Source organism: Myxine glutinosa, chromosome 12 (assembly GCF_964187855.1).
Source record: "Myxine glutinosa chromosome 12, kmMyxGlut1.1, whole genome shotgun sequence".
Lineage (NCBI taxonomy): Eukaryota > Metazoa > Chordata > Myxini > Myxiniformes > Myxinidae > Myxine > Myxine glutinosa.
The window spans coordinates 83821572-83840186 of record NC_136272.1 but is presented as its reverse complement, the minus strand read 5'-3'; the positions used below and the strand labels follow the sequence as shown (position 1 = coordinate 83840186).

At 45.6% G+C, this 18615-nt stretch overlaps 1 protein-coding gene across 1 annotated transcript in view; it reads right to left on the bottom strand.

Annotated features, from left to right (window-relative positions):
- The window catches only part of PDZRN3 (PDZ domain containing ring finger 3), a 397145-nt gene that overhangs the window by 40755 nt on the left and 337775 nt on the right, over window positions 1-18615 (bottom strand). The window contains exon 4 of the mRNA XM_068100558.2: window positions 9004-9194. Coding sequence (XP_067956659.2) covers window positions 9004-9194 — 191 coding nt within the window. The remainder of the gene's footprint in view (window positions 1-9003; window positions 9195-18615) is intronic.

Sequence of the window (18615 nt, the reverse complement as noted above, 5' to 3'; positions counted from 1 at the left end):
GGCGCTATGGGCGCACGGTATGCCCTTGGGAGATACCCGCATTACACGATGGTCTTTCAATAAAGCCCGATGTGGCACGTTGTCTCTTGAGATACTTTGTCTCGACGAGACAAGAGGAAGGAATGTCAGGCCTCAGATTTGTTACTGCTTAATGCTCAATTATAAATGCCGGTTGACTGACGTATTACCACGTAAGCTATGTTATAAAATGCTGTTCTATAATGTTATTTCATGAGTTAATAAAATGTATTCGAACCTTAGGTAGGCTGCTTGAATCGTAGACATAAATCCTTTGATAAATTGCCAAAAACATTAACTGTTTTGTTTAATGACAGTGACGCCTGAGTTACAATGAGGTTTTTGCTTCGCTTTCATTTAAAATGAGGAAAGGCTCGCTTCAGTCGTGTTGGACAAATTGTATACGTGTGCACTTTCGAGGCTAGATAAGGCCGGTCGTAAAATCCCTATCATGATTCTCAGACGGCGCCTCGAGCCGCGGGCAGGAGAACGCTCACATGCGCGTGATTTTGCGTAACACTAGCAGAATGTTTAGGTTGCAGACATAAAACCTATCGTGAACCATATATATTTTGTATTAATCACAGCGACGCTTGACTCTGTATAAACATGCTCTGAATTACTCATTTTGAACAAACCCATATACTTTATGGGTTTGTCGAAGCCAAGAATGCACCCTCCCTTTAATGAGTTATATTTTCTGCCTCGTCGGAGTTTTGAAATCACATCTGGTCCGAATGATAAGGTGCGGGCTGCACTCCCCCGAATGACAGAGCGGATAACGGTGGGGGCTAGGAATGACGGGGAGGGACTCTCGCCAGTCGCTTTGTTCTCTCGGAGATTTTCTGATAATCGTATTCATATATAAATGAATGAGAATCAATGTGTTTTCAGGAAGGCTTGACTTGGCATGTTCTTGCTGTAGCTTGCTGTAGATGTCTGTCTCCTCCGGATCCGTATAAAGTGTTATTTTAATAAAGGTCTCGTCATTCTCAAGCCTGTTGGTGGAACTCTACTTCGATCAGAAAGACAGATTCTGACAAGAGCACACCTGTGATTGTCACAGAGGAGGTGACCGAGGAGGGGGCGCGAAGAGGTGTGTTGGTGAGGTGTGCGAGCGACGAATGTGTGCCAAGGTGTTCGGTGGTCAGGTGTGTGACCAAGTCGGTGAGCGGAATGAGTGTACCGAGGTGTGTAAGAAAAGGTACGACGAGGAGCATGGGAACAGCTGGAGGTATGAGCAAGAAAGGGGTAGCGTATGCATGTAAGCATCCAGGTGAGGCATCGACGGTAACCGGGTTAGAGGTTAGAACGACTTATAGCCGAATCGGGCCCTCGGTGCGTGCCGGGCCTCGCTTTGAACGGCCGCGTCCGTGCTCCACTAGGCGGAGCGGGCAGCCCGATAGGAAGGGTCGTCATGGCGACCACTTTTTGTTGAGGCATTCCGGCAGGTCGAGATCGGGCCATGGGATGGCTCCGTGCCGAGATGGTGCGTGGGATCTCGGCCCGGGTAAACCTCCTTCCCTGCACCGAATGCGGGACGTATCCAGCCGCTGGCACCAAACAACCCGCATTCATGGCTTGGCTGTACGAAGCCGAGCTTTAGGAGTGAATTGGCGCACCGAGAGGCATTAGTAAGTAGACTGTAATGACGAGGATAGTGTTTTGGCCCCGAAATTAGAAAAACAAAATTTGATGATTGGCAAAGGATTGGCAGTAATGATTGGCAGATGATGGGTAGTGATTGGCAAATTTTTTGATTTGTTGAAATTTGATGTGCAAAATTGGTAGTGGGAGATGCCCGATGTGGTGGGATGGCAACTCTGTCATCCCTCACAAAAGTGGGGGCAAATGCGCTATAGTTTATGGGGTGTATGGCAGTGAAAACTAGCCCGGGTGGGTTAGGTTATATTGTGTGTAGGGATCTAGAGAGATGACATTAGGTAACGTTAAGGTTTAGCTAGTGACTGATACCTGTAGTGGGGACGCAGGTAGATTAGTATGGATGATAATGACGTGGGAGCGCAATAGTTTAAAGGGACGACTGGGAAGCGCAAGTTTCAGAGGGGAGTAGTTAGATGAGATGATGCCGTGTGGTTGAGAATTGAACAGGTGTGATTGCACAGGTGTGCAACTGGACAGGTGTGTGGAGCAGTGTATGAGTAGGGAGTGTTGTGGATCAGCGCGAATGCGCTTGGGGAGAGAAGGGTGCAGGTGGCACCAGGTGTGAGAGCACAGGTGTGCAAGTAAAGGTGGTGTGGAGAGAGCTGGAGTAAGTGGTACGGAGTGGTGTGCATGGTGCGAAGGTGTGGATGGGGGAAGAGTGGACCCCTTTCACGAGTACCCGGGGCGGGTAGTGTAAGTGTTAGTTAGAAGGTATAGGTAAATTGTGGTTGGATATTGGCATTTGTGGTGCGGTTGCAGAATGGTATTGTGGATGGGTGCATTAGTGTTGTGGAAATGGCTGGGCGTGTAGCCTGTTAGTGTGTGTAGTTGGTTTGGGCACTCCACCACTGTGAGGATGTCGGCCAGGTGAGGCCGCAGGTGGGCTCTGGGAGCCGTTAGTGTCAGTGGGTGCCTGAGGATCCCGGGTGTGGATCGGGCAGCCCGTGCCAGAGAGGGCACTGAGGGGGTGAGAGTGCGAGAGGGCCTTCCCCAGTTAGTTAGGTTAGGGTGAGGAGCAGGTAAGCTCGGGTGGCAACTACAGTGGTGGAGGTGTGCAGGTGGGTAGACCTGCTGGGACAGCTACACGTCACAGCCCAGAAATTGTGCGAGAGCACCGAGTGTTGAATCGGGGGAGTGAGACCCCAAATTGAGAGGCACCACGATTGGTCAATGGGAATTGGTTTTTTAGAACCCATAGTGTAAGTGGGCCAATGGTTTGGCAGGGAAAGACCCCGGGTAATGTAAAGTTGTTAAAGTCATTTAGGAAATAGTTAGGATTGATGAACCTGTCGCACCATACGCAGCCACTTACCTGAGGTGATGATGATGACTCCACACCTGTGTTTTCTTTGTTCTGTGTTGCAGGAAATGAGAATTGCTGTTGGATTTGTGAGACGCATCACGACGTGGATGAGACATTGGGGTGATTCCATCTCTCCCTCCCTAGGAGGGACTGATGATGAATTGGTGATGGCAAATTTTGATGTTGAGTTGGAGATGGCAAATTTTGATGAGAGTTGAAAATGGCAAATTTGATTGGTTAGGAGGGAGAGAAGACGAATTTGGTTTATGGGAGGAACGGGGAAGACAGTAGGGACGTTTGTTGATTTGTAAAGTAGATGTTTATGGGTAGTGTTGTGTTTTGTGGATACAGTAAGGGGTAAGGGAGGGGCAATGTAGGTTACCTGGTGGGGGGGGGGGGGGGGGCGTACGGTAGGAATGTACCTGTCTCACCTGGTTCCCATGTGCCCCCAGTGTGCATCATCTTGTATTGCGTGCACTTTTGCGCCCTTACCACCTTACTCACTTGTCTTCTTTTTTTGTCTCCCACCTCCGAGGATCTGGCTTTGGGGCAGAGAGAGAGGAGAGAGAGGTGCTGGCTCCGCAGTTGTGGGCCTGTACTTTCGCTGCTTGCTGCCGGGATCGATACACCATATGGACCGCAATTTTTGTGGCCGCCCACAATGGACCGCAGTTCTTTTGCGGGCAAGCACCACCCGTTGATGGACCTATGGGTCAACGTGGCACCTATGCCATACAGGTGAACCACTTTTAGTTGGCCCCTGACGGCCACAATTCAGAAATGGACGCGGTTGGCGCCTTTCTTTATTTTTTTAGGAAGCTAGAAAGGCCAAGTACACCACATGAAGGCAAGACCAGCGGCAGAACATCAGCCGGCTGCGACACCACCGGTGACTATGAACACTTTATTGGTGCACCGGATGGTGCTGACTGTGTGATGGGGTGGTGCTTTTGGTGCTTGAACGGGGTGCTCTGCACATTATTAAAGGCCGTAGGGCCACAGAGCACTCGTGGGTTGGTGTATCGATGCTGGCATGCGTGCTCTCTCTATGCATAACATCTGCATGTGTTCCTCCAAAAACAGGTCCTGGATCGTAGTGTAAATATCAGTGTAGTCTTGTGTAAATAATGCTCCCTACCGGCTGTATGTTTAGTTTGAGGATTCTTTCCGCGATTCGGTTATCCTGTGGGTGTGTTTCTGTGAGGAGAAGGGTGCAACGTCGCAGGGGGACATATTTACTCATTTGTGAACATCTGTAAAACTGTCGCACTCAGGGTTGAGTTAATAGTAGAGGGAACTACATCTGAGTGCCACACTAACGTAGGTAAAAATTTATCGGGTCGGGACGCCCCGAGGTAGAGAAGGGTGCAATGTTGCGGATATGGGATTTGGCCTCCATCCATATCCGCTTGTAAATATTCCCCTATTTCCCCAATACTCCCCAACTATCCCCAATCCCCCATTCCCTCGTCCCATTTTCTGTAAACAACACTCTGTAGCCCCGACCTTCCCCTATTTCCCCCATTAAATGTCGCACCCAGGTTCACCGCATCTCACGTAGACAACTATAGGACATCTTGCTAGTTATTCTTAGTCTATGTCAGTTAAGGACTCGTTTCCATTAATTCTGACTCTTCGTTGCACCAGAATGTGATTGTATGGCACCGTTAGAAAGTTTAGGACCTCCCAATACCTCCCCGCAGCTCTTCCTCATGGTACAACTACAACAACAGCGGCGGCGGCGCGGGGAGTGTGCGTCCTCACTCCGGCTTGGTTAGCCGCCATTGAACATGTGCTCCGACGGGGTTACGACGCAGGGGCTCGCTGTCAGCTCCTCGTCAAGGGCGGAGCCCGGTAACCCCCCGCACCCAATAAGAAGCGGCGGACCGATTCCATCTGGGGCGGAGCTAACGAGCCGAGGGCGTGTCACTCCCCGCTGGGCATGCGCAGGAAGACGGAGGTGACGTCAGATGCGCCTCAGCTTGGAGAGAGAAGGACGCCACCTCCAAGCGCTGAATACCTCCCCGCATCTCTGGACTGGACCGAGCTGTATCCTGTCCCTGAGCCAAGGTGCACCTTGAGCTATCGACTGCCTGTCCTTCCCAGCCATCAATCCCCGTGTAAGTCAGTCTTGTCCCATTTGTCTGTGGTCTGTCGGGAATAAGATAAGACTGTGTCTAAGTGCCCATCTTGCTGTGCTTTACCTCTTACCGTGTAATCTACCCGTTTCTGCATCACCAATTATATCCTCCTCCGGAGGTCTTGAGAACTGTACCCCTTGTGTCGTTACATTAATCCCAGCCGTTGTGTCCTTTCCTTCATTGATTTAGCATAGCGCGATTTGGCCAACGTTCGAGTGGAATCGGGCGGGATAGGGTTCTAATCGGGGAGTAACTGTGCGGACGCGGTAATACCAAACCGCTCGGTAAACTAACATCTAACATCGCGTCTGTAACAATATATATGAGCAACATTCCTGACTATCCTTATGCTTCCTGACTGCGACCTCACGTCCCAACTGGTGATTATCAGGGCAGAGACGATGTGTTAGTGTGGCAGACAATGTTTGTTACTAAACAGGTCATGCAGTATATGCTTTTATAGGTCTTCACCTTTGTCTTGATATCTCTAAAAGTTAGGTTGCTCGATTTTACACACATGATATATGTATATACATATATGAATGTGAGAGATATATACAGAAAGAGGCACAGAGGGAGAGAAGCAGAGAGGCAGAGAAACATATGGACAGAGGGAGAGAAAGGGAGATGGAGAGAGGATATCAGACCCCATTACTGTGGTGGTTACCAGGAAGGCACTATTGCAGATTTGAGGAAACTAAAATTGAGAAAACGAAGAGAAGTGAGGACGATAGAAATATCAAGGTCAGGCAAGTGTGGGACGAGTGCCGATATATGGGAAAAATCATGGGAGGAAATGGAAGTCAGGGGAGGAGGCTTTTATGGAGTATACCAGTGGAGTGGGGAGGGAAAAGATTGGAACAGATGTTTTTGCAACATTTGCATATGTAATAAATAGATAGCCATTTTATAAAGATTTACAAAAGATTAAAAAGAGACTGAAACGCTGCTTCAACTGCATTTGAGGCTATTGGGTTTCTTTTGTTGCAAAGCCCTATAAGTCAGGTGATCGGTGTATGTGAAAATGTGGAAATCGTTCTCTCCACATTTTTATATCAAAACACCCTCTCAGCCATGAAACAGATCAGACAAGTTTACAGGAAAATCACTGAACTGTTTATCGAACAAGAGCTGCTCTTTAGGTCATCTCTTACTTCATACTCTTGGTCTTCAGTTCTCTCCACATCCTGGGGACACATGCACTATTGCTGCATGCTTATTGTTATCAGGCACTATTGCTGCATGCATATTGTTATCAGGCACTATTGCTGCATGCATATTGTTATCAGGCACTATTGCTGCATGCATATTGTTATCAGGCACTATTGCTGTATGCATATTGTTATCAGGCACTATTGCTGCATGCATATTGTTATCAGGCACTATTGCTGCATGCTTATTGTTATCAGGCACTATTGCTGCATGCATATTGTTATCAGGCACTATTGCTGCATGCATATTGTTATCAGGCACTATTGCTGCATGCATATTATCAGGCATTATTGCTGCATGCATATAGTTATCAGGCATTATTGCTGCATGCATATTGTTATCAGGCACTATTGCTGCATGCATATTGTTATCAGGCATTATTGCTGCATGCATATAGTTATCAGGCACTATTGCTGTATGCATATTGTTATCAGGCATTATTGCTGCATGCATATTATCAGGCATTATTGCTGCATGCATATAGTTATCAGGCACTATTGCTGCATGCATATTGTTATCAGGCATTATTGCTGCATGCATATAGTTATCAGGCACTATTGTTGTATGCATATTGTTATCAGGCATTATTGCTGCATGCATATAGTTATCAGGCACTATTGCTGCATGCATATTGTTATCAGGCATTATTGCTGCATGCATATAGTTATCAGGCACTATTGCTGTATGCATATTGTTATCAGGCATTATTGCTGCATGCATATTATCAGGCATTATTGCTGCATGCATATTGTTATCAGGCACTATTGCTGCATGCATATTGTTATCAGGCATTATTGCTGCATGCATATAGTTATCAGGCACTATTGCTGTATGCATATTGTTATCAGGCATTATTGCTGCATGCATATTATCAGGCATTATTGCTGCATGCATATAGTTATCAGGCACTATTGCTGCATGCATATTGTTATCAGGCATTATTGCTGCATGCATATTATCAGGCATTATTGCTGCATGCATATAGTTATCAGGCACTATTGCTGTATGCATATTGTTATCAGGCATTATTGCTGCATGCATATAGTTATCAGGCACTATTGCTGTATGCATATTGTTATCAGGCATTATTGCTGCATGCATATTGTTATCAGGCATTATTGCTGCATGCATATTATCAGGCATTATTGCTGCATGCATATAGTTATCAGGCACTATTGCTGCATGCATATAGTTATCAGGCACTATTGCTGCATGCATATTGTTATCAGGCATTATTGCTGCATGCATCCTGACCAACCGGACATTTCTGCCACATATGAACCTGTCTGTAGTGCACAAAATAGTTCTGGGAGCAGCCAGGAACAAATTAAAAATTTTAAAGACTCTTCTGGATAAACAGTTGCATCGGCTTTGCCTATTAGGAATGAGCTTAGCAGAGCAGCAGCCCCCTACATCTCTATAGGATTGTACTGCAACCATTATGGGGAAAATTATCAATTTTATAGCTGGTGCCAAACACCTACCTACACACACACACACACACACACACACACACACACACACACACACACACACACACACAGTGGGTGTGGAAAGGGTTAACAGGGGTAGCAAAGATAATGAGGAAGGAAATGGCATTACGTTGCATTGAACTGAAAGAGCAGAAGGTACAAGATCAGTGGAGATGCAGTAGTAAACCGAAAGGCCATAAGATGTCTGTAATCAGACAGCAGCAGACCCTGTGCCTCTGCTTCTCTGTTGGAAAGGTCAATGATGTTTAGAACATTGGAGTTCACAGCACACAGGAGTGAGTTATGAAGCAGGGGCACCAGCACAGATGGTATTGAGGTCCTTCATATGGGCAAATGTCTTGTTGGCCATGAGAATGAAGGACTTGTCACAGTGGATGTCACTTTTCAGGACTTGTCATGGTGAAGGACTTGTCCCCATCTTCAGCTCACTTTGGATGTTAGTTTCGAGATTTAGTCTCATCAAAAGAGATCATGGCTGATGGCGAGGCTTACAAGTTTGGGCTACTGGAATTTTCCAATGGCTAATCAAGGATGTGGAATTCTCCCATAGGTGAATTCACTCTATGATCCTTCTGGAGAGATAAAGTGAACATGTAAGACTTGTCTGTATTCAATGACCTCTTGCAAGTGTTAGTTCAGCATCTCATCCGTTCTATATCTGCTGAGACTGATGGAGCGGCTGCCAGTCTGTGACTGGGATTGGGGTACCATACAGCATAATGCGGAACCATCTGCAAAGTGGAGAAGAGTTTTTTTAAATTACATCACAGATGTCATTTATGGATAATAAGGAGCAAACCTGCCTTTGTGCAATTTATTCCGACAAAGGATGAGGAGATTGAAGGGAAACGATTGGAAAGATATGTGCTGATTTCAGGTGTGGATGATGTCCACAAACCAGAATGACTGCAGCCTTGGATGCCACAGCCAGAAAGCTTGCGGTACCAGACACATGATATTTCCAGGATACCCTAAAGGATTACACGCTTGCCTCTGAGTTGTCTAGCCTTAGTTTGATACCTGCCGAGCTACAAACTGTACTGTCACCATGGTGTTTTGCATGCAGAATATTTTACATACAAAATTTTGCATACAAATATCAAGGTGGGATATACTCAAAACCACCACATACATTTGTATTGGATGACAAGTAGTCTGTCTGTGAATTCACCTGTCAACGAATCCCCCTCCAAGAGGGCTGCTGAAGTCTGTCTGCGTGGCAGCATCGGCCACACATGTTTCTGCGGTGCCACGAGCCTGTGGAGCCCTGCGCAGGATGTGGACTGAGATGGGGTCTCGAGCACCGCGGAAAGCCTCCACTGCCTCCTCATGGCTGGCCTTGCTCAGGTCTTTCCCATTCACCTGAATGTGAGATGCACCAAAATAAATCAGTGTAAAACTCATGCCCACGTGGGGTACCACACAGCATGAATGAATGAATGAATGATCGTTTTAAGGCCATTTTCACCGCTAGAGTGGGGGTTAGCCTTGCGGGCCCCATGACGATCATGATTCCCTGTTTGAGGCAATGTTTTTATGGCCGGATGCCCTTCCTGACGCCAACCCTTGGTCACGCTCTTACGATGCGCAGGGATACGGTGTACCTATTTTAAATCAGGGTACTCACCGTGATCATTCATTACAGCAAGCTGGTACTCAATTTGCCGACCTCAGAAGGATGACAGGCTGAGTCAACCCCCCTGGCGTTAATTCAGCGATCGACCGGGATTCGAACCCAGGATCCTAGGATCCCAAGCCGGCACCCTAACCGCTAAGCCAACACCAGGCTCTGGTGTTGTTGTCTCTGTCTAAGTCAACACCAGGGTACCACACAGCATAATGTCGTATATATTTCATGACACCCTGTCCTATATATTTAATGTACTTATACACAGATCTTAGAGTTGGGGGGGGGGGGGGGGGGGGGAGGGACCTGTCATTTGATAGCAATCAAATTCGAGCAAAAATGGTCCAACTGTAGAAAAATCTACTTGAGAGAATTGGCCTACACCATAACCTCTCCCATTGTATTCCATCCTTTATTCCTTTTTCTAATTGTCTATCGCTCAGTTCCCCACGCCTCTATCCCCCTTGTCCTCTTTTGTTTAAATGGAATATAAAGATGGCTCGTTAATACCTCGAGAAGGTCACCTTTGAGGGTGATCGGAAATGATTAACCACTTTTTTCCGAGACATTTTCCCACGTTGTAAATGAAGCATATGAGGTTCCAAATGACTGAAATTACTGTAAATCAACACTACTTTAAAAGGTACGGCCATTCACCCAGCTCGTATAATAGTAATAAAAATAACAATAAAATGACTTCCCTTCGAAGGAACTTCGACGCAGGAGGACGCCATTAGGCCTACCAAGGCCTGGACTATTATTGCTAACTCATGGGCTCTACCATTTTGCAGCACGTACCATTTTTCAAGTCTTAGAAATATTCAAAGCTATAATTCGAGAAAATGGCAAATAATGACAGAACGAGATTGGTGGAAATCCAAATGTCCTGCACCATAATATTTCTTGCTTTGCTGCAGAGAGAGAGACCTCACGGAATAAGAGCGATGATCCGTTATAACCCATAATGTCTGATCTTGGTATGGAAATACCACCTTTAGAGGCCATTTTTTCCCCGCAATCAGGGGTTGGCCTTTTTCGGGGACCGTGGTTGTTGTTGTTTTTCGGTCCCCTTTTTGAAGCAATGTTTTGCGGCCGGATCCCCTTCCTGACGCCAACCCTTTTTGCCGCCTTTAACGACAAGCAGGGAATTACCAGTGAACTGGTACTCAATTTGCCGACCTCGGAAGGATGACAGGCTGAGTCAACCCCCCTGGCATTAATTCAGCGATCGACCGGGATTCGAACCCAGGATCCTAGGATCCTAAGCTGGCACCCTAGCCGCTGCCCAACACCAGGGTTTATTGGTATGGAAATGTTTGAGGAAAATGTGTTCTTCCTCTACATATTTGTTTCTGCAGCAAATATGACAATATTACACCACTTTGTCATGTACACAGCTGGTACAATCTTGATAATCATTATTTACCGCACTTAAAACGCACTTAATTCAGCTCAGGCCTTTGCCTTGCCCCGTGCTTTCATGCACGCACAGCCCTTTTGAACATTAAATTACTAAGAGACTTGAATAATTGAATCCTGGCAAAATAAATTGCAATCAGCTTGCATGGGAACCGGTAATTCTAAAATGGCAAATGAATCATTTTCATTAAAAGAAGACGCCTTCGCAGAAAAGAAAATTAAATGTAAATGAAGGTTATCGGTGAAAAACAAACTCAAGCTTGAGTCAAGTACAGAGATAGAAAAATCCGGATGACTTTACGGAAAAATAGAACAATGTGTTGGAGAACTTTGTTTTTTTTGTATACAAAATGACAAACTGACACATAAAACATATGATAAAGGGAGTGGGAGAACAAGATGGAGAGCAGGGACATTGGGAGATCTGTGGGAGGGAGAGGGCTTGGGGGGAGGGGGCATGGGAAGGGAGCGTGGGTGAGAGAGGTAAAAAAAAACACATGGACACTGCTAGGACTTCCAGGAATTTAAACTTCAAGACTTCAAGAGAATGAAGGAAAACTAGACTCAAATTGGGAAATAAAGAATAGAATCATGATTTAAATGTTCAATTCACACTTATAGATAAAAGGTATAACTAGAACGGCACTCGGTAGAGAGCATACCTCCGCCAGCTCTGAACGGTTTACATTTTGTATCCCACTGATAGGTCCGATCTGGATCTGCATCTTCAACAAAACTGAATATATTCTTCCTTGTCACACACCGAACCTGTCCACCTCGTGCCATCCCAATCCATCCACATATCCTACTCACAGACAAACAAACATACTCACAGTGAAAACACAACCTCCGTCCTGGTGTTGGCTTAGCGATTAGGGTGCCGGCTTGGGATCCTATGATCCTGGGTTCAGAATCCCTGTCGATCGCTGAATTAACACCAGGGAGGTTCACTCAGCCTGTCATCCTTCCGAGGTCGGCAAATTGAGTACCAGTTCACTGACATCAAGAGGCGACTAACAGGGTTGGTGGCAGGAAGGGCCAGAAAAAGGCCAACCCCTGCTCTGCGGGGAAAAATGGCCTCTAAAGGTGATTCTTTTCTTCTTCTTCTTCGTTCACTTTAGGTGGCGGAGGTAATGAAGCCACAAATGTAACTAATTGAATCTCCCAATGTTTCTGTGGAAGCAGCCATGTCTTGCCTTTGTGGGTCTATGATTAGAGTTCTAAAACGTCGTGTCATTCACAAGCATCACAAGCATCACGTGTTCTTCACAAGCTTCACAAGCAGAATCATTGGAATCTCCCGCGATGAAGCTAACTCCGAGGGCCTTTCACTCACTCACCGCAGGCATGTAGGTGGTCTTTCTTTCTTCTACCGACTCCTCTCCGGCCTTGCTCCCCCAGCACTCTCTGTGCTCTGTCCCCCAAATATTCCTTCAGGTCGCACAAGATCTGCGTGCAACCCTCTTATGGTTTAAACTGCCAAAATCTAGGCTCTCTGCTCACCTTCACTCTTTCATTCCCCTTTTCTCCCGCCTCTGGAACAAACTCCCCCACTCCCTTCAATCCCACTCCTCCCTCCAGGTCTTTAAAACAGCTGTTCACCACCATCTCTTATCCTCCCCCATCCAAAACCTTGATCTTTTCTACCCCCGTTAATTCACCCCAGATACACTTTTTTGAAATTCAAACTTCTTTCCTGGAAGTCCTTGCAGTGTCCATTTGTTTTATACCTCTCCCACCTCCCCACAAGCCCTCTCCCTCCCACAGTTCTCTCGATGTCCCTGCTCTCAAATGTTGTGCTTGTGTCCGTCCTTCCCCCTCTCTCCCCACCTTGTCTACCGCTCCCCTTATTTTGTGTTTTGTGTGTCGGTTTGAATTTTTGTGTGATTAATGTTAGCTCTTTCACGAGCCTCGATCTTGGATACAAAAAAAAAGCAAAAAAAAAAGCATTTCAACCCAAAAAGCCAGAGAACTACAATGCCAGACACCCACACATACAAGACCCGACTGATTTCACATAAATGATTTGTTGGCATGATATCCCAGAGGTGTGCACACTTACCTCTGAGCTGTCTAGCCTGGTTTCGAATCTTGACCCAGCTATAAACTACCACCCTGGTGTTCTGTATGCAGGGCGATACATCAATGGTTGCGGCACCCCTCGGATGGATGTTAAGCCGGCTGTCCTGTCTGCGGGCATCCGTTGGTGGATGCCAAAGACCCACGGTGTGTTTTATGAAGAGAAGGCGAGTTATCGTTCGCACCCTGAACAAATTCCAAACTGTAATTTTTCTTCCAAATTTTCTGCACATTGTCGGTGACAACCATTTCGATCTACTTTCTGAACAAGCAATGTTTTTAATCAACTCTCATGCCAGACCATGTCGTGATTAATCATTCACATCATGGCATTCTAAAATGATATACCACCGCAACAAATAAAGGTAGAATGAGTCAAATTATCTTGACTGTCACTTTTATAATGCTTACGCTATGAATATGCTTATACCTGAATATAAACGACAATCAATGAACCTCTTGATGTAATGTGAACTTGAAAATCTGACTTTCCCAAAGGAGAGTCTTGCAATGAGAACACATTGTGCATCATGGTTGTGGTTGGCATTCGTAGCCGAAGACGGCTGTTCACCTGTGACATGCGAACAACCTGGTTACGTAGATTTCTTCATCGTGCGGAGATTTTGGCGAGGCAACAACCACGCACTGACAAAGCGAGTAGGGAAAACCCAAGATTACACCACTTGTTACTTGCAGTTTAAGGTAAGAGTTAGTAATTTCTTCATGGTGTCGGTGATAACTCGATAACTCGGTGATATTTAACATCCTCCAAAAATGCCAACAGATGGGGCAACAGTGGTTGTGGTAGTGTTGTAGTGTGGTCGTGTGGTAGTGGGAAGGAGAGTTGTGAACCCCCGGGAAGGACAAAGCACATTCACATCATCATACTAAAATACGCAATTTGGTGTCTGTCTGCCTGTCTGTCTGTCTGATGATTTTGACATGGGGTATTATGTGTAGATCAGTGCCAAAAAATCTCAACTTATCCATTTTAAATTCAGGCTGTAACACAACGAAATGTGAAAAAATTCAAGGGGTGTGAATACTTTCTGAAGGTACTGTATATATATATATATATATATATATATATATATATATATATATATATATATATATATATATATATATATATATATACATATATATTTGTGGGCGTTAAACATCCCATGGTGTCCTTCGCGAAGTGTATGTGAGCTATTATCAGCACCATAAACAAATTACAAATTCCTGCCATAATCAGCCGAGGGCATTGCCACGTCCTCAGCTAATGATGCTACCCCACAGCCTTGTGCTTCATAATGACGAAGAAGACTAGCGTTTGGTTCACTCATGTGTAAACGCACGAGGAATAATTCATTGTGAAAAGGAGGATGCGTAATATTACGAATACAACTCGTATTACCCAGTGTGGGTTTACATGGATTTCCATTATTATATCATACTAGCAGAAGTACCCCGCATTGCCGGGCGGGGGAGGGGAGGGGGAAGAGGAGGGGAGGGGAACGGGGGGGAGGGGAGGAGAGGGGGGGAAGGGAGGAGAGGGGGGGAGGGGAGAAGAGGGGGGGGAAGTACCGGCATTCCGTGTATAAACGTGAGGGAGAAGAGGGGGGAGGGGGAGGGGAGGAGAGGGGGGAGGGGGAGGGGGAGGGGAAAGGGAGGGGTAGGGGGAAAGGGAGGGGGATGGAGGGGAGGAGGGAAGGGGAGGGGGGGAGGGGGATGGGGGGAGGGGGGAAGGGGGAGGGGGGGGAGGGGGAGGGGAGGGGGAGGGGGAGGGGGGAGGGGAGGGGAGAGTGGGAGGGGGAGGGGGGAGGGGGAGGGAGAGTGGGAGGGGGAGGGGAGGGGGAGGGGGAGGGTGCGCGAATCGTCGAATCAGCGCGCTGCTCTGCCACCGATTCAGATTCCGTGTATAATATTCCTCGCTGAAAAAAAAATACGGATCTAAAGATGAAAGAAAAAAAAAAAACCTATGTGGTGTGAATGGCAATGTTCCTCGCTCAAATGTGAAAAAACGCAATCGCGCGGCAGGAACATCACGTGATCGCTCTGAGCGATCGATTGCAACTCTGCGTCGTGTCATGGGCGTGGCCAACGTGGCCTCATGCTCCCAGGTGATTGGCTAACTCGAGCTCGAGAGAGCCATAATGCGCTACGTTATGGCAAAAAATATGGATCTAAAGATGAAAGAAAAAAAAACCGATGTGGTGTGAATGGCAATGTTCCTCGCTGAAATGTGAAAAAACGCATTCGCTTTTCGCTCTGAAATACGTGCGAACGCGTAACTGAGTTAATGGCGGCAAGGAACATCACGTGATCGCTCTGAGCGAATCAGCGCGCTGCTCTGCCATTCCGGTCATAATATTCCTCGCTGAAATGCGCTGAGGTAAAAATATGGTAAAAAAAATATTATGAAATAAATTTTTAGGTCAGCCATGTTCTTCCCAGGCTCAATGGCCATGTTTGTGCCAAATATCAAGTACGTGAGCCTCTCCGTTTAGGAGTCTATCGGTAACATTAAACACACACACACACACACACACACACACACAAACTGTGTTTTATATATATAGATGCATTCCCTCACATCCCCCTCCCCCACCCTCTTTTCAACACTTTGCCACATTCGTTCTGTTGATTTAGGCCATTACAATCATGCTTGTTTGTATTACATATATTTTCGCTTAATTGCTTTGAATTACAAACGATCACCTCAAGAATGTGTTAAAATCATGTTTGATTGTATTTTGACGATTCAGCCACATTAGTTTGCTCAAGAAATATCGCCTGTCCCCCGCCCCCTCCCTCCCATCCACACCACTTACACACACCCCTCCATCTCACAGGATGTGCTGCCAGGCTGTTTGATTTAGTGTGCCAACAGTTGAAAGTTACGTGTTTGAGCTTCTGGATGTGGCTTTAATTTGTGGGTCCAGCATTGTCCACCTCCTCATTCAGGTTGATAAATGGGGGGTTTAGAAGTATTTCTTCACTCCTGCAAAAGGTCAGCTGATGCACGTTTGTTTCATGTTGCTGGTTGAAGCATTGACTTATTGTTTGTTCAATTAAAGGCTGGAGAACTCAAATTAATGTGCATAGAGTGCACTCCATAAGTATTGGAGCAGTGAAGTCAAATTTGTTATTATTGCTATATACTCAAGAAATTTGGATTTGGGATCAAAAGATGAGTATGACGCAAGATATATATATATATATATATATATATATATATATATATATATATATATATATATATATATATATATATATATATATATATACAGTGCGTATCAAAAAAAAGGTAATCCGAATTCAAGGGATTAATATGCAAAGGTTATTTAGTTTGACAATTTACATGTGGTTTACCAATTATGAGGAGATCCTCAGCTTTCCATTGATGCCTTTCATGCATCATTGCTGTCACACATGACCGAGTACATGTTCACTGAAAATGACAAGTTCAAATCGCATTTTTACAAGTTTGGCTAATCGGTGCAAGACAGTTTTAAATGGACGCATTACTTGTCGACTGCCAAGTTGATTAAGTAAAATTGTTAAGCTGGTCTGGTAATCGTCAGTTGCGTCATCCTTTGTTTAAGATGGGTATTTAAGATGGGCCTACAGTGTATGGGTTTAGAGACAGTCTGAGTCATTGAAAAGATGGTTCAACTTACGACTGAACAGCGGACCTTCGTGGTTACAACCTTTCACCAAACTGGAAGTTTGCAGCGAACTCGTGATGCATTCAGGGAACGTTTCCTAGAACGGGAGCCTCCAGCAGCCAAAACCATCTGGGCGAATGTTAGAAAATACCAAGAGCATGGCACAAGCCTCAACCGCAACAAGGAGAATTCTGGTAGGAGGCGCTCTGGGCGATCGGAAATGAACATTGCAGCAGTAAGGCAGCAAGTTTTGGAGCATCCTAGGGATACCAGCGCAAGACGAAATGGGACGGGATTGCCTTCGGCAACATTCAGCCGAATCACAAGACTGGACTTCCACCAACATCCATATCGGATTCACATCCAGCATCAACTTACACCAGGGGATTTTGCCAGGAGGCTGGTGCTTGCCAGATGGTTGATAGCATGTTGCGAAGCAGATGTCAATTTCCTGTGGTATCTCGTTATCGGCGACGAAGCTGCTTTTGCCATGGACGGCAAGGTCAATACCCATAATGTTCTTGAATATGCACTGACAAGACAACCCCCGGAATTTAATTTTGACACCAACATGAATCGACAAAAGTGGACTGTTTGGGTGGGACTTTGTGGAAGTGGTCAGGTGATCAGACCATTTTTCTTTCAAAGGAATGTCAATGGTAACAGGTATCTGCAGATGATCAATGATGAAGTTTTACCGCAGCTGGAGGAGAACTTTGAGCGACAGGTTCGTGGTGTCTTCAGATATCTCTGGTGGGCCCAAGACGGCGCCCCAGCACATCGTCTTATCGTTGTCCGAGATCGACTGAGGGAACTCTTTGGAGACCGAGTCATCGCCCTCAACCATGCAGTAGAATGGTCGCCAAGATCACCTGACCTCACACCATGTGATTATTTCCTTTGGGGACATTTAAAGAACAAGGTGTTCATAACTCATCCCTTTGATCTTGACGAATTGCAGGCCATATTCGACATGAAGTGGATGCTTTGCGCAATGACCCGGCTATGGTGAGACGAGCAGTTCAGGGCATGCTCCGCCGCTGTGAGCTTTGTGTTGAAAGGGGAGGTGGACATGTTGAAGGTGTGGGTGCATAAAGGCCAAACATTCCTGAGAAAAGTTCACATCTGACGTTCATTTTGCACCAATTATCCTGACTTGCATCGATTAGCCAAACTTGTAAAAATGCGATTTGAACTTGTCATTTTCAATGAACATGTACTCGGTCATGTGTGACAGCAATGATGCATGGAAGGTATCAATGGAAAGCTGAGGATCTCCTCTTAATTGGTAAACCACATGTAAATTGTCAAAATAAATAACCTTTGCATATTAACCCCTTGAATTCGGATTACCTTTTTTGATACGCACTGTATATATTACCATTGTAGAACAATAGCACTTTTTATGTTCAGTCCCCCCATTTCAGGTAAGTATAAGTATTGGAATAAATGACTGACAGGAGTTTCTTGTTGCATTGATCGTTCACATATAAAAGAGCTGTGAATGTCGAGTCTTGGTTTTAGTCTTTGCTTTTGGAGTCAGTAGGCATAAATCAACATGAAGACAAGAGAACTGTCTATGAAAGAAAAGCAAGCAACTTTGAAGCTCAAAGAACAGAATAATTCAATTAGAACCAAAGCACAATATTGGGTATAGGAAATACACCAATTTGGAATATCTGGAAAAAGAAATAAACCATGAGTGCACTTAGAAATAGACAACGGCCAGTTCGGCCAAGGAAAACAACTACAGTTGATGACAGAAAAATCATCACAGCTGTGAAGAAAAACCCTAAAACAACTATCAGTGACATCACCAACAACCTCCAGAGTGAAGGGGTGAAAGCATCACAATCTTCCGTTTGCAGAAGACTTCAACAACAGAATTACAAAGGCTACACCGCAAGATGCAAACCTCTCATCAGCACCAAAAATAGAAAGGCCAGATTAGAATTTGTCAAGAAGTACAGAGATGAGCCAGTGAGTTCTGGAACAAAGTTTT